Source organism: Trachinotus anak, unplaced genomic scaffold, assembly GCF_046630095.1.
Source record: "Trachinotus anak isolate AG129_WGS33_773 ecotype Australia unplaced genomic scaffold, CSIRO_AGI_Tana_v1 ptg000002l, whole genome shotgun sequence".
In the NCBI taxonomy this organism is placed as follows: domain Eukaryota; kingdom Metazoa; phylum Chordata; class Actinopteri; order Carangiformes; family Carangidae; genus Trachinotus; species Trachinotus anak.
Window position 1 is genome coordinate 20,940,830 of NW_027273853.1, and position 16,820 is coordinate 20,957,649.

General features: G+C 41.9%; 1 protein-coding gene across 3 annotated transcripts; it reads right to left on the minus strand.

Annotated features, from left to right (window-relative positions):
* Positions 1-32: 32 nt before the first annotated feature.
* bcl2l13 (BCL2 like 13) lies at positions 33-16,303 on the minus strand. Of its 3 annotated transcripts, none has more exons than XM_071505283.1 (7): positions 15,979-16,303; positions 14,686-14,890; positions 12,545-12,634; positions 11,464-11,620; positions 10,006-10,075; positions 9,680-9,808; positions 33-3,120 (listed from the first exon to the last, which is right to left on the minus strand). In XM_071505283.1, exons 2-7 carry the CDS (start codon positions 14,825-14,827, stop codon positions 2,056-2,058), a joined length of 1,653 nt encoding a protein of 550 aa, XP_071361384.1. In that variant the 5' UTR covers positions 14,828-14,890; positions 15,979-16,303; the 3' UTR covers positions 33-2,055. The 3 variants fall into 3 exon arrangements, with proteins under 3 accessions (XP_071361384.1, XP_071361402.1, XP_071361393.1); XM_071505301.1 differs by having other exon boundaries at positions 14,754-14,890; positions 15,979-15,991; XM_071505292.1 differs by lacking the exon at positions 15,979-16,303 and adding an exon at positions 15,321-15,545.
* Between the last annotated feature and the right edge of the window lie 517 nt (positions 16,304-16,820).

Genomic DNA, 16,820 nt, shown 5'->3' on the forward strand with positions numbered 1-16,820 from the left:
CATTTTCACAAACCACCACAGAAAGCTGCTCAAATAGTTGAATGTTTTTATTATTCTCATTTCAAACAGTGTACTGTAGGAAAGGTACAAAGTGTTGGGGTCGGGACCTTTTGACATCCATCCTGCTCTGTTACTTTAACAGTTTCCCTTTTACATTTCATAGTGTGAGTCTGTGGGTATTACAATGTGTAATACTGAGACATACATGGAAAAATCCTTTTTGCATTAAAGAAGATGGTGTCTGTCCAGTGCTATAGTCTAACAGCCATTCATAAATTCTCATGGTGAGACAACTTACAATAACCCCCCAAGTCCTCAAAGATGAAATATTTAGATTGTGGCGGCGGCAGCAGCAGCAGCGAGGGTGAAACATGGTTTGATATCTTTTTAATCATGTGTGACACGACTAACTAAATGACACAAAGCTCCCAGACGGAAGGGTAACTAACTTTCCATTCAAGTTCGTAAACCAGGGGACATTCCACCATATCAGTTCACATTTCCTGTTAAGGAACTTCTTCTTTACCATTTGTTGGCTTAGTAGTGACTGAGTAGATTTAATCAGCTTGGTGATAAACACGTGCAAACACATTATCTCATAGGTCAAATGTCTGTGTATAAACCTTTTTGTTTAAAGTACTTTAAATCTTTGTAACGGCCTTCTTAATGTGAAAGGTTGATGCTGTTTTTATTTTTACCTTCAACACTCACAGTGGACTTCACCCTCATATTCTACTCAGGGAGGGTATGGAGTTGATATCCTAATAAGAAAAACAGCGACAGGTTCACAAGTCGTTGGAAAGCTGTGGCATGAGTCAGCAATAGATAGGGTACTGGGCGAAATACTGACGGCTAAAGGCACCAGTTAGAAAAGGTGATTTGAGTGGGGAAGTTGCCCATCCAGTAAATGAAACCATGAAATAGATTTTCATTAAAGGGAAGAGTGAATTCACGCATGCAGTTACATTCCTTCTTCACTCCTGATCTGGAGTAATACTGCTCACTTTGGCATGGTAATCATAAGCAGTGGCTGACATGTTCCTCTTCAATGCAAACAAGTTGTAGTGCAGTTTACACAAGGATATAGCCACTCCAAAAAAAAAAAAGAAGGTATATTTAAAAGATACTGTATGAATAAAATTGTAAAATCCATCAACAGGTTCTTGGGCCTTCTCAATATATTCAGATTTACACACTAATGGTGGCATAAGCATAACTTAAGACCCTGGAGTGTGCAGCCCAGCAGCAGTACTGTACCTTAGGAAACATTCAAACACTTTAATCCATCCTTGGACAAAATTTTTTAATGTTGCAATTCACAAAAACTAAAAACATGCTGCACGTAAACACATACAAATCCTTTGTGCAACACAGAAAGAAGGAACATAAATATGATCTAATATGCCTGATTTGTTGTTGCTTTCAGAAGTGGTTTCAAATTACTCGTTTAATTTCCATATCCTCACCATAACATACATTTGGTTATCAGAGAAAGTGTCAGAGTAACTCATCATAGTTGGAGGGGAAAAATGTAAAGAGATTGTACTTCAATGCATAGAAAGAGAGAGGGCAAGAAAACCTGAATTCACACAGCAAGAGCAAATGTGGACTATGAGGTTTTCTCCAGCTAAGAGAGTCAGTGAATTTTCCATGTAGCTAACACTGACTCAAATGACACACCACAATCCAAACAGTAAAGCCACAGACAAAACAAACTGAAAGGACAGGGATAAAAGTCACACACTTAAAAATCTAGGTGATGAAGGGCTGGAGTCTGAAGAGTAAACATAAAGTTCCACGCGAGGAAGAAAATAAGGAATACACTGGAGTGCATTGTCCCCCCCCACCTTTATGTTTGTACCTGGAGTTAAGCAGTGAGGACTCCCAGCAGTAAGGTTGTGGATGAGGTGAAAGCAGAATAGGTTAAAAAAAAAAAAAAAAAAAAAAAATCTGCCTCATTTGATAAAGCCTACACAATTTGTAAGGAGAGTCCCACCATGTGCTTACTAATACATTTATTTCTACCATAACATCTGAGACAGATACTTATCTATTCTACTTCCTCCTGTAGCTTAGCACACCGTATGCCATTACAGCAGCGAGGGCCACCAGTGCAGCACCTCCATAAAGCAGTGCTGGGAACTCCGGCACCGGCTCAGGCTGCACTGGCGGCTCCTCAGTTGGGGCTTCTACAGGGGCCTCTGCAGCCTCAGGGACCAGGGGTGCAGCCGGCGGGGCCAGAGCTGGCTCTGCCACAGTCTTTGGCTCTGGCTGGGGCTCCTCTGGCTGGGGAGGCACTGCAACGGGCTCCGGGTCCTGTTCTGGTTCAGGGGCTGGTTCAGGTGTGGCTTCAGGCCCTGCTGGTGCCGAAAGGGTTTCCTTGTCTAGAGATGGGGGTGCCACCTCAGTAGGCACTGGTGTAGTGGCAGCAGCTGGTTCTGGCTCAGGCTCTGGTTCCACAGCAGGAACAGGTAAAGGTTCCGTAGGTTCTGGCTCAGCAGGAGTGGGGGCAGCAACTTCAGGGGCGGGGGAAAGCAGCTCTGGTTCTGAGGAGATGAGGGAAGGTTCTGCGGACAAACTCGCAGGCGTCTCTATCACAACTGGCTCCTCTAATGAAATCAGGGATGCTGGAGCTGTGGAGTCTGCCTCGGTTGACACGGGAACAGACGGAGTCTGGTCCCTGAATTCCTCCCTGAGCTCGGCCAGCTCACTCTCTGTGCCTAACACGCTCATCATGCTCTCCTCTATTGCTCCGACTTCACCGCCTTCCTCCAGCAGCTCAGCCTCCTCACGCTCTACGTGGACAATGTCTGAGTTTGAGGAGTTGTTTTCACTGCGCTCCTCGGCCAGAGCCATGCCCTCATTGCTGTCCAGGCTCTTGATGTCTTCAGGGTCCATCGCACCAACCTGTGCCCAAGACTCGTGGCCGGCCAGAGACACAGGTAAGCTTTCTGTCTGCCAGGAGCTCTGCTCACTGCTGTTGTCTCCAGTGCAGAGGAGTGACGAAGGAGGGCTGAGCTGGTCAGGATGCTGCTCCCCGGAGAGGATGTAAATGTCGTTACTGTCTTCAGCAATGGTCACACCTCGCTCCTCCTCTGACTGAAGCCTGAATATTTCACCCTGTGGCAGACCAGGAGCAGAGATGATATAATTATATTTTGTATTGTACTGTGATCTCGTTCTTTGGCTGTGACATTATGGAGGACAAATTTCACCCAAGAAAAAATAATAAACTATAATAAGTTCATAAACTGATGCCAACTCTGTCATACAGGTAAAATTATGTTTAAAATCATAAAATCAACTTATGCCATCTAAACTTCCAACAACTAATCATATTTCTGTGTTTTGACACTTTCACTATGCTGCTTCATTCCCTAAGTTAGCCTTTTGTGCCACCTAGTGGTACGCAGCTGCTACCCAACACTGGATCAAGCATCTCTAATGTTTTCCTATTATGTAACAGGTATATCATGATCATGTGGGTATGAGTAACTGACACAGAGGCCAGTTTGCTCATGCAAAACACATGTAAGTTAATTGAACCAAACAGAAGTGACTCCTGAACTGAATTCATGTTCGACCTTATAATATTAAAAAGGTCAAACTAATTTCTAAAGCTGGATTGTCATGACATAACTGCCATATATTTCCGTTTTGCTGAGCATGCGGAGAAGTGGAGCAGAATCTACAGTATGTGGCTCAAAAACAGGCCAATGACTTTGCACAATGAGCACTAAAGAACAAGATACATAATGACACGCTCACTACCTTGAGGGCACGCTCCCGGATGAATCAAGAGGTTAATACAATGTTGAGTTAGTTGCCTTCTTCTTCTTCCTCTCACATTGTCAAACAGTAAAATCTAGCACAGTAGCAGGCCCTGTGAGTCCTGGCTTACAGGCCTCAGCTTTGGACTTCCCATCTCATGTGTTACAATAAGACGCAGTAAGTCTCAGCCGTTGCTCTTCAGTAGTTGTTTTTCTGCCTTAGAATGATGCTAACATCTGCACATCCTCCAGGGTTGACACAATGCTGAGGACATACATCTGGCTGTGCAATGAATAAGCAGCACTTAACACAAGTCATAGTAATGAGAACTTGAGTGTGTGTACCAAATTCCACAGTCATCCATCCAATATTTGACATATTTCACTCAGAACCACAAATGTCAACCTCATGGTGGCACTTAAGTCAGTTAAGGTTTATCATCTGGGGACCATGGATATCTGTACAAACGTTCATGGAAGTCCATCCGATAGCAGTCGAGGTATTTCAACCTGTACCGAAGTGGCTGCCATACACAGAACCACATTAGCACAGCCAACATCTGTCTGAGCAGTTGCATCTAGTATGTGGAAAATGCTGAGACAAGGTTGTATGTGCGATAAATAACTGATCTGCATTTACAGATGTTGAACTGAGCTTGACTAGGCTGATGTTAAATTTGGGTCCGTCACAAGCAGGCTTCTCTGTTGTCATGCTGTGTATGTCACATAGGTGTGACCTGAGCAGATGAGATTCAAACAGACAGTGGGTACAGATGTGTTTGTCTAACAGGGCGGGTGAGAGTTTGTGTGTTTGTGTGAGCGGCAGACGGAAAGATCCCGACAGCAGAGGCCAGCTCCACAGGCAACACTCTCTCATTTGACAACATGGTAATAGGACATTGTGTTCTTTACAGCGTCCATAACCTTCAATTTGCATCTGATCAACACACCACTCAACTCCTGAAGAAGCATATGTAAACTAGTAATCACCTATGTTAAGGTGATTTTTAAATGACACAGCTAAGCTGTCAAGGTTATTTTCCTTACAAGGACACTCAGTGTGGTGCAAAGCAGCTGCATCCTGGGAGGCAGGAGAGAGATTAAATCGGCGCTCCATCGTTATCCAACATTTGCTTTCTCCATAAGCTGATTTGCATGAGGGAGAGCAAGAGTGTTTCACAAAACCCTCAGGATACAGGACAGGACAGGGATGCCACGTGGTAGAAAATCCACAGCCAAAGGTTGCTGATGGTACTCGAGAACAGTTACAATCAATCCTCCTCCTGCTTTTAAAGGTTCTATCGCTACAGAGTTCTCACGTTTAAACCTCAAAAGGGAGTTGGTGCCACTGTAAAAATGACCCTGTTATTAATGAATAATACCAACTGGGTTTCCCAACTGTAGAATACATGCACCAACTATAAACCACTTATTCTATAATTTTCAGGAGTTTGATGGTAGCTGTCAAACAAAACTCAAAGTATAAAAATTATACAGGAAAAATGCACCATTTCACCAGCTGCAGACCAACATTAGAGACACTGTTACTAATAATAACACAAAAAGATTAATGTTAACAACAATTCTTGCACTCTCCTGAAACCTGCAGCAATAATTTAACAAAAAGAATAAACACTGAAAGAAAAACACACCTGAGAAGACAATCCACTCTGAATTGAAATATCTGTTCTTGCTTGTATGTTCCATGTTGTTCCTGTGCACTGCTGAAGCTGGGAAACATACTAAACTTTTAAGAGGTGTTCTGTTGTCAGGTGTGTTTCACAGTTCTCCACCCTCACCCCAAGGCAAATACAAACTACATAAAACAAGTCCACATTCCTGAGGTGGAGTCAACGGTGAACAGTCTGTCCCTCATTGCTTTTTGCCTTTTCCCTCTCACTGAGTTGTGCTTCACTGAAACACAACTTTACACTGCTCTGATATAAAAACACTGTCACTGAGAGGGGCCAGGTAACATAGCCCCTGCTCAAAAGACCCTGAAAAAAGGGACATTTTTGTGACTGTTACAAGTACTTGCTACATTGGCACATGACTCCCACTTAAGGTCAACATGTTGCATCCACTTGCAAATCAAAACTTCAGATCTGGGTTGTTACAAAGAAGCACCGTTTCCACATAAACAAATGTCAACCTGTTTGGTAGTATCTCAAACCAGTATGAACCAGTGACAGTTTTCAATTTTGTGATTATTTTGATCAATGTAATGTTCACTGGCTCATATGTGCGCTTGCCATTATTGAGGATTATGTCATCACTGTTCCTAATGGAGACGCACTGCAAGAGGTCACATAGCAGCTGACTGAGACCCAGGACTGAGAGAGGGCTATCAGCTGGCCTCTGGTCATTAAACTAACTTATTATTGCACAGACTGGCTATCCAAACAGAAATCAGAAATATCTGACCACGGGAAGAATTTTCATCACCACATACACAGACGTTTTATGTACCTCACTAGAATTTGTACTTTACAGTTACATTTGTGAGTTCTCACATCTCCATTAACCCAAAATCCACAAATACAGGCTCACATCAAAAATCTCTTCCTCATATTTTCAATAAATGATGGAAAAGCAAATACATTCTTAGCAATCATTTGTATTTGATTGTCATGTTTAGGCAAACTGTACCACCTTAAGTTTCACAAACACCCGCACATCACTGTCCCTTGTTAATTGTTGCCTGCAGTATAAAATAGCCCAACACCAGGCATGGTTATTTTGACAACTTGAGTTTCTGCTGATGCAGTCTGACTCTGGGAGAGCCTTGAGCTAATTCCCTTTTACACTGAGTCTCTTGGTGCGTGCAGCAATGCAACTTGCATCAGTAAATATTGGTTTTTGGCCAGTCATCATCAACAGTGTTGTGGCAGCAGTGAGACTCATGGACAGACAGAGGGACAGAGAAATGGATGGCTGCCCTGTTAAAACCTTGGCAGTCAGCCTGTGTGTTGCTGCTGTAGCAAGTTTTTCAGTAAGCTACAAGTGGGCCAGTCAAGCCCCTGGTGATGATGTTTTTAGAGGATTATTAGAGTTATTTTTGGGGCTTCCTCTGCCTGCTCAGGCACTCTGCTCTAGTCCAGTCTCATGTCAGTGCAGTGGCACAGTGATGCACATTTTTTCACCCTGGAGCTGCTGAGAGGGTGCTTACGTAACATGGGGGGAGCAATGTTACACTGTACAGTCTGATGCGCCCTGACTCAGCCCAGGCTGCAACCCTTACAGCACCTTGTCCTTAAAATATCATCACTGCAACTTCACTGTTTCTAAGCTGCAGCAGCAGCTATTGCCAACATAAAACTAAGGGCTTATGGAAATTGCTTTATTGCCCTTTAAAATATGCTGCTTTTACTGCAGCTTATTTGATAATAAACTGATAGTCAAATGACGTATGTCTTCATTATCCCTTTCTCTTTGCCAGGAGGTCAGGTGCAATTGTCAACGTGCCACTTGCAAACCTCTGGCGTCATATTACATCACACTCACAAGGACTGTAATATGAAATGGCCGATGTGCACACTCAGGCCTCACGCAGCAGTTTGCACTATCAGAAGCACAGCTGTCTGATGCTTGAAGAGGACAGGCCAACAATAATACACAGACAGACTAGAATCTCTGTCACCATGTAGGCCATTTTCTTTTTGCACCTTCCCCTCTCTTGTCCCTCCCCGATCGTGTCCTTCTCCTATCCGCCCCTGGCTGTGCACTGTCTGAGGGCTGCTGGTTTTGTTCCTGCCAAATGAAGTGTACATAACATTAGGGTCATAACAGTCCTTATTGTAGTCTGGTGTAACTAAACAAAGGGCAATGATGAGAGCCACCCAAACCTTGCGTGGTGTGTCACTTGCACTACCGTTACAATGTCGTGGAAGAGGACAAGGCGAACAGAATATCCACTTTTCGACAATTCAACACAGAAAAGTGACCGGTACTAATCTGCGCAGATCTCTCTTCTGCCGCTTCAAAGCAAACTGTGGTAAAGGATGAATGACTGAATAAAAGAAAAATGTCTCTGCTCTCCTCATTTATTAGCAATTAGCATCTGTAGAGAGTTTGATCCCACTGCACAGTAACTCTGTCTCCCAGAACAAACTCACACATACACATCAGATTCAATGAGCGCACTCTGTAGTTGCTTCAGCATCCAAAATAAAACATCCTACCTCAATGCGAAGTCTTGAAACCCCCTGGTTCACACTCAAATAGACAAAGCTCAAGAGAGTCAAAAAGACAAGAGAGTCTGGGAGATGGAGTGGAGGTAGAAAGCCAGTTGGAGAGAAGTGTGGATAGAGGCAGCTGTCAAACTAATGGAGATTTCACTATGCTCTCTCACCATGCCCACCCCCTTTCTTCCTCATCTCTCGCCCCTCCTCTCCCTCGTATTCCCTCCTATCCTATCGCCAGTCTCTTCATGCACTCTCTCTCTCTCTGTCTCTCTCTCTGTCTCTCCCTCCTCCTCTGTCTTTATGCCTCCATTACTGATCCTGTCCCTCATCTGTTCATCCCCTGTGACATAACGCAGAGCAAGAATGTGGCTTTGTTTGGAGCCAGTGTACACGTTACATTGCATGAAAACCAGGCCGAGCATCATGACAATGAGGTAATGGCGACCAGGGCAGTGGTTAACATGTCAGGTCACGTGACTGCTCGTCAGTATGACCTGGTTCATGGGGAGACATCTGTGACGCATGTGTTCCACTTATTATATTGCTGGAGAGCAGAAGCTTCGCTAATATCATCACTGAAAAAAATGCAACTCTAAATTACAAGAAAAGTTGTAGTTGCAAAAGTAACATATGTAGGAGAATATGAAAACAAGAAAGGTGTGAGCACAGAGAGCAGTAAGAACCACAAGGAGACATACTCCTGAGTAAACTCCACCCTGGAGTTGCTTTATATCAGGGTGTTCTCACCTGTATCAGTCGCAACATGCACAGGTGATCTGCAAGTGCCAAGATGACTGTTCAGCTCCACCTCAATGTTTGAACAAGCTTATTATCTTCATTAAATATGCAAATCTTTTTTTTCTTACAGAAAAAAGCCACAGAAATACAAGTACATTTTTGGTGCAAACCATGACTGAATGTTGTCAACAGATTAAGGTTAATGTTGTAAATAATCACCAGCAGTGTTACATTAAAGTTAGAGCACTGGACTGGAGTCACTGGTTTACTTTTCAATGAGGCCATTATTCCACAACGAGAGGACCAACTAAAGAATGAAAATAGGATTAATAAAGAATTATAAGGTTGATAAGACTGAAATATTATCAGGTTATTTATGTACATTATCTGCTGAGGATTTATTGTAATCATACATACTTATTCCAGTATGACGTACATTTTAATCTCATGTTTATGGTTATGGAGTTGTTGTTGATCCCAACAGGGGCAGGGACTCTGAGGTATGAAACAACTGTACAGGTAGCACACTGATGCCCCCATCTGGCCATTTAGAAGCCCGTACATCTATATTAAGCTTTTTTCCTGTTCACTTTACACAACATCCCAACTTCCTGTTTTATCCTTACTGCATCTGCAGAATCTTGCAAAATAGTTTGTCATTAATGCAACTAAGAAGCAGCAACTGGTTGCTGCTCTTGATTATGCTAAACTTATACTTGACCCTTTAGATTATATCACTATATTTATAATTGTAAAAGTCATTAATTTGCACAGCTTTTTAGTTACATTTCTACTCTAGTCTTCTCATGAATAATGTTTTGTTAGTGTTAATGTGTGTGTTTTTTGTTTTTGTGCTAAACTAAAATTCTTGCTCATCTGAACGGGCTTGGTACAAGAACAGGAAGTTATTTTTGTTTTAAGGGTGACTGAGAATAAAATGTACTGGTTTGCATTTATGGTGTCCTCCCTTGCGTGCTTAAAACTCACCCATCCCCCTTGCTGAATAATGTAGTCAGCTTCATCTTCCTCTAGCAAGCGCACCCCCAGTTGCAACAGAGTTGTCACGGACTGGCCCTTGCTTTGCAAAGCCTGGAGCAGCACCAAAGGCACCAGCACCTGGGAGAGAGGGAAGAAAAGAGAAGTAAAGGGGGAGGCAAAAAAACGGACAAAGGAGTGGAGACTTAAGTAAAGAGACATTAGGTGCAAATATATAAAAATTGTGCAGAGAACAATTGCTGCACCTTTTGCATGTGTTGAGCAATTTTAAAAGGCTTTTGTATAGAGAGGAGAAATAAAACTCATGGCTGGCTCACCTTGCTCCAGCCTGCCTGTGTGTGTGAGAGGGTCAGTGTTGTGTCTCTGAAACTCTGGTAGTCCAGACGCCTGAAACACACAGAGACGCCATCACTAGTATTAAACATTTAGTTGTTTAGGACATATTAAAAAGAACACAACAATAATTGTCAGACATCATATTCAGTATCTAACATCAACATTTTTGTTCACCTACTGAAAGCTGATAAAAACATATCTGGATGCCTATCTGACTGAAAATACTGAGGTTTGACCTATAAATGTAGTCAGATAGAAAATTTGTTGCTGTTGTCGTCCAGACCATATTATCTGCTTCCATGGAGTCAGATGTATGTTGAACTTACCTGAATTTTATTTGTGTTGAGTAAATGTGTGTCTTTTAACATGGATGTTAACCACAAATCTGTGTGCCTTGTATTCTTTTCCATTTCTGCATATTATTATATAACCAAGCAGCAAAACCCACTATGTACTCTCTGAGGGATTTCTATGATATCTATGAATGCACTTTTGCCACCATGTCCCACTCCACACTCACAAAGTTCCACTCATTCACAGTCGGAAGTTGCCCAGTCCAACCACATACAGCCACTAAGCTGCTCTACTGAAGCATCTGGGGATTAAGCGTATTGCACATTTGCAATACTCACTTAAGTGCATAAGATCTGCAACAGTTTGGTGTCATTTTTGTTATCTATGTGCAGTCTCAACCAAAGGCAAATACTAGCACATATTTCAATACAGTACAAATAGCCAAGATATTTGGGTTAAGCTTGTGACTGAGCACTGTGAGACCATTCCTTTCCCAATGACTCCTGGATTTCCAAAGTTGTCTGGTTTTGAAAAGCAGGAATGAATGAGTATATATGCGTGTGTGTGTGTGTGTGTGTGTGTGTGTGTGTGTGTGTGTGTGTGTGTGTGCGCATGTGACAGAATGTGTGTTAACTGAAGAAATTCAGGAGGAAACTGTTTGCATATGGGACTGTTTTAATGAGGGAGGACTGGGATATGAACTGATGGCACTGTTTATACTCTATCTGTATCTCATGTAATATTTTAGTTTATAGTTTTATATTTTCTGTGTCATTTTTTCATAGTTTTGTTTACATTCCTTTGCTTACACTCCCTCACTTGACTGTATAACTTCTTAAGTTCAAGAGTTCACTCAGAAGAAAATAAACAAAAGCCGCAGTAAAGTAACAGTGAGTTTGAGATTGTGGATCCAATCAGTATTACAGTGTGGCTGCTCCACTGACACCCACAATAATGTTTCCATGTGAAATGTATGTTTTGGATTTCCCATTTGTAAGAAGTAGAGGTAATGATCTCAAAGCAGAGACAACTGAGGGTGAAAATTTAACATCAAATTTATCTATACCAGCATTGCCCTGAGAACTGAAATCCATTCTATGATTTTTTTTTTCCCCCAAACGTGGTCACAGCTCTGCAAAACTAACCCTGTGAGTAGTGTGTGTACAGCTTCTGCCAGGTCTTTGTCAAGCTCTCTGGCCACCTGGTCTCCTATCACAGCGAGGCAGTCTTCAATAGAGGTCTCTGGGTTGGCCGGACTGAACACCAGTGATGAGTGGCGGTCGAAGCCTGTAGTGGGAACGGCTGCAGACACACACACACCACAGGACATAAGAATCTCACACAGTGCAGTGCAGTTCATTTATAGGAATCATTTGCCTTGCCAGAGAAGAAAAATGTAGGGTGGTAACAGTGGAGAAAAGCAAAAAAAATAAAAAATTTGAATCAAATTTTATTGAGATGGTACCGTGGAACACTCTCATAAAATCTAATGAACATTCAGACAGACTAGTGAGAACATTAAATTCAGGCAAATATATTTTTCCGACTGCACAAGGAGTTTGAAAGACTCTATAAGATTATTCTGAAAGTTTGGGTTACTTACTATGGTTCACTGACTAGCATTAGACTGAGTGTCTCACTTTGGGAACACCTTCTGTGACAAATCAAGGATGTAAGTTGTCAAGAAGGAAAGAAAATCATCTACTTATAAAAATCTGGCTCACAGCAAACCATCAGTCATTCAAAAAGCTCATCTGTGGTCTGAAGCAATGCTATACTATATAAGAAACCATCATTCTCTTACTCATCATATCTCATGTTTTACACTGACGAACATGGACTTCTGGATTCCTTTGCACAGACAGGCCAACTGTCTGCATTAAAAAGAAAAGCCAGAAAATGTACAACTGACAAAAAAAAGTTTTAAAGCATTGAGGTTTTTGAGTTTGTGTTTCCTTACATTTATTTATAGAGCACTGTACTTTCAACTATTGTAACTGTGTATATATCTGCATTATGTACTTAAGTGTCCACACAAAGCCACATTGCTGTTATTTCTGAACCATTGTGGAGACTTGAATCCATAAAGTAAATACTTGAGAAGGAATATTTCTTGTATTTTGTAACCAAAACATTGTGTGTGTGTGTGTGTGTGTGTGTGTGTGTGTGTGTGTGTGTGTGTGTGTGTGTGTGTGTGTGTGTGTGTGTGTGTGTGTGTCCACTTACAGGCAGTGATTTCATCTTCCAGTTGCCTCAGCTCTTCCTCTATCTGCCTTTTTATTGTTATAGTCCTCTCTCTCTCACTCTGGCCATCTCCTGAAAGAGATAGGCACATGACGTATGAACCAACTCTCTCTCGCTCTCTCTCTCCCTCCCTCCCTCGCCCTCTCGCTCTCTCTCTCTCTCTCTCTCACACATGCAGATGCACACAAGCTGATTCTTCACAAATACCACTCAGAATTTTACAAGATATTACACAAAAACCAGTAAAGAAAATCTGTTTCCGGTATAGGTTCTGTTTCTGCATCATGACTGGATATTTGGTATGCTCTTCTGCAGTGTGTGACAGTGTTTTAGTTTGTTTATGTTGTCTCTATTGCTATTTTATTAAATTTAAAAATGTTCTTATGCAGGCCTTTTGGAAAAGATTTTAAGTCTCTAACCAATTAATTACCTGGTTAAATAAAGGAAAATAGAAATGAAAATTTGCAGACTTTAAGTGTGCATTGTAGAGCTGTGTCATTTAGACCTTAAAAAAAACCAAGTAAGTAAGAATAAATATAGGATCTGACTTGGTATCAGCAGACATCCAATATTAAAGGATTTGGATTAGGTCCGAAAGGTAAAACGTGCCATTCTTTGACTTTATGCATTATGATGAGCTGATGGCGCTCACACAGTTAGCATGATTAAACACACACAGTTTGCCAAACAGACCAGTTGTGCATATTTAAACTCAGACATTCTTGGAGGGTAGAAAATGTTTGCAGACTACTACTAACACCCTTTACTTTCAAGTCATTCCCTCTAGTCCCCCTCAGCATGATGTTTCTGAACTCAAAAGTAAAAACTGAGAACGGTGCTCTGTCATCACATGCATGCAAGACACCATTGCACAGCTTATGCAGAAGGCTGCTTGGGTGTATGACCGCGAGCGTTCACATTCACTGAATGTGAACCATTCAGTCTGGAAAGGTCCAGAAGTCATTTGATAAGGAAGGGTGACACTCTTGCCTCTTCACACACTCAAAGACATTGGTTATTTCCACTGGGATGGGATGTGGACTCCACTAGTTCTGTTGGTTTGAGACAGTACAGCTGAACTGGGGACTAGCAGCCAATAGCAATGAAATACAAATGACCTTGAAATATCGTTCTTCATGAATTTAACAAATGGGAAATTAAATACTGAAGTTTTTTTTCCACAAAGAGGACACTAAGTGAACCCCCTCCTCACTCTCTCTCTCTACACTGCAGCTCATACATGAAAACCCTGAGGACCAGTGTTGGTTTTTCCTGGGCTTGGTGCTGTTTCAGCATTCAGCCAGACAGCTAGCCGGCCAACTATTTCGCTTTGGTCCATTGGCGTGTGAGTAATCCTACGGTGATTACACATGACAGGCTGTCAGAAATTGGACCGGGTCAAGCGGAAAGCAGGGATCAGCCACTCATCTGCCCTTCTCCACCCATTCTAAACATGCACACACCAATAAAAGGGACAGGAAATATAAAGAACTTCCCCTCCCTCCTTCTGTTTTTTTTTTTTTTTTTTTTTTTCCTCTCTCTCTCAACATGCCCAAGCACAGAAGGTTCTGTTCTTCAACCCGAGACAGAGCGAGTGGCGTGCCTGGCCTAAAATCCTGATAGAAAGAGTCAGGGCATGCACATATGTGACACTCCATATAACAAATAAGTTCAAAAGACATTTTGTGTGTGTTTTATTTTTGGTTTTTTTGCATGCCAGGCACGCAGCGAACAAGATTGAAAACAGGAATGCTGCAAACCTGAGGTCATGGCACAAGGTTGCTATAAAACCCTCTGTAAAGACAGCTACTCTGAAAAACATATTGGAATGACTGTAGCTAATCTTAGATGTCTTTGTTTACAAGCACTGGCTGCTTCATTAATGTCATGTTTAAATGTGCGCAGTCTTTGGGTGAGTTTCTAAGCCAATGGCAGAGGCAGCTAAATTAAGCTGGTAAACAGGTGCCAACCTTCCTACACACCCAGAATATTTTCTGTTACTACCAAGTATGCATGTGCACACAACTCTATTTGTGTGCAGTGTAAATCCAAAAAATGTTTCCCTATATATGTCAGACTGCACAACATGAAGAGAACCACAAGTTTCAAGTCGTCCCTCTTACCTTCAGCTGCAGTTAGTGTGTGTGATCTACCAACAGGCAGCATTCTCAGGTAGTTGAGGACAACGTACTTGGTTTCATAATGAAAACCCTCAGGCACAACGGCAGTGGGGGAGGCAGAAACGGTGGAGCCCGAGGTAGCCATTGAACGGACTTGTGTCAGACTCTCAGGCACATTAATTCTCACAGTCGAAGCTGGACGTCTCACCTGAGGGAAATGACAGCCAGAGGAAGAATAATGAGCTACCACTGTGACAATCAATGCAGCCCATAGTACAGTCGATTCTGGCTGATTAACCCATTAACAAAAAATAAAGAAATCCTTGTCAGGCTCTGGCTATAAATCACAATGATATTTGTTGTCTAACTGTAAAACAGCTGTTACATGTATGACATAAAACATGTGTCCCACTCAGTGTCGCAATGTCCTGTGCCCACTGTGTCAGTAGGACATTCTCACTTGCTCCTCTGCAAAGGGGTGATGAGTCTTGATAATTCATTGTATTTTTTTATTTTTCTTTTTTGGTGCGTTTGGAACAATGTGGCTTCTACCTGAAGACACAGAGGGACAAAGGCACAAATCGACGGTCCCTCGGTTTGTACGTTTTGTGTCCGCGATATGCAACAATTCAACTTACATGACACACGTGGTGGGAAGATGGGCGTGAGAAGTCTCTGAGCAAATGTTTCTTGGAAATTTAGATGTTGCTGGACTCTACTATTTAGTCTCATGTGCGTTTTCTGGACGTGAAAACCGCCAACGCTGCCACTGACTCAGCAAATGATAAGTCTGAGTTTATCATCACACATCGTCCTCCAGAGGTGAGGTGCCACCATGCGGACCAAAAGTTTGATTAATGACAAGTTTGCCAGATTAAAGAGAAACTTCCGGCTTGAACTGCCAAAATAAAACCTCTTGCTGACTAACGGGGCTCCGAAACTGTTAATATTAAAGTTCCAAAGTTTAAATAAAAATATCATAACGAGTTTAGTTTGTACAACACAAGTTGATGCAATTATCGTTCAATTTCCTCAAAGTGACAACAGGGCCGCAATAACCAACGTTATATAATCACACTCATTTATTATAACACATATATTTCATTATCTAATTACCTGTAAAATTAGAAAATGGTTAACTACAATGAAAAGTCCGTTTTTGGTAAAGACGAGTCGTTGCTGGAACAACCTCAGCTCACATGCAAGCTATTGCTAGCTTTAACGGTACACGTTTTAGGCGCTATTTCGGACACGCAAAACTTAATTTGTTGAGTCTAGTAGGAGTCGATTTCTTACCGTCCTTGTCCAAAGGCAACCGGGTGCTGACAGACAACAGGCTGGGGGGGAATATGCGACACAGTCCCCTGCAGCAGTAGCTGTAGAGGGCACACCACCACTGGCAGGCGGCAGCAGCAGCACTGGTACACACTGTGCTTTGGAAATTACACAAGCTAGCCAGAATATAACACCGACCTTCCTGTCAGAGCCTTCAAAATAACACTCTCATGAGTTTGCGGACGGTCTTCAAAACTTTTTTAAAGCGATAAAATAACGCTGTAAAGTAAAATCTGTGAAGTGAAAGCGTGTGATGGTTTAAATAATCGAGCGTTAATTAAACTCAGCCAGCGTATCCTAGCAACGGCGAGTTTGTGACGTCAGTTGAGCAAGGTGATGCGTAACAACCAGGTGTGTTTAACCCTTTTAGCGCCATAATAATACATATATTTATTAAAACGCCTGGTCTTTTTTTGTCTATTTTTGTCAATAATTGTGTCAAAAAAATGCCCTATGTGTAAATAATTTACACCCTTTTTCCGGGAGAAGTAGAACTTTCAAAATCTGTCAAGTATTTACCATTCTTATGTAGTTCAATGCCTAAAACTGTGTGTTATAAGAAGAAAAGGACAAAAACGGAATTTAATTTTCTTCAACTTTCTTTTTATAAATTCTTGAAAAGTGCAAAAATCTAATTCAAACTAGCCACGGTAATTTGAAATGCGCATGCGCCGCGGTGTCACCGGTGATCCCGTGGATTTAAAAGGGTTAAAATATTCATCTAAATGACATTGATAACCACATTACCTTAAATTATCTTAGCAGAAAGTAAAAATTTGCCGCAAATATCTATAACTATATAA

Excerpts from the sequence above, each read along its gene's own strand:
- bcl2l13 (XM_071505283.1), bottom strand. The coding sequence starts at position 14,827 with ATGGCTACCTCGGGCTCCACCGTTTCTGCCTCCCCCACTGCCGTTGTG. Across the intron at positions 10,076-11,463 it reads GTACACACACTACTCACAGG|GCGTCTGGACTACCAGAGTT; the intron begins GTTAGTTTTGCA and ends TGTGTGTTTCAG. Across the intron at positions 3,121-9,679 it reads TTATTCAGCAAGGGGGATGG|GGTGAAATATTCAGGCTTCA; the intron begins GTGAGTTTTAAG and ends GGTCTGCCACAG.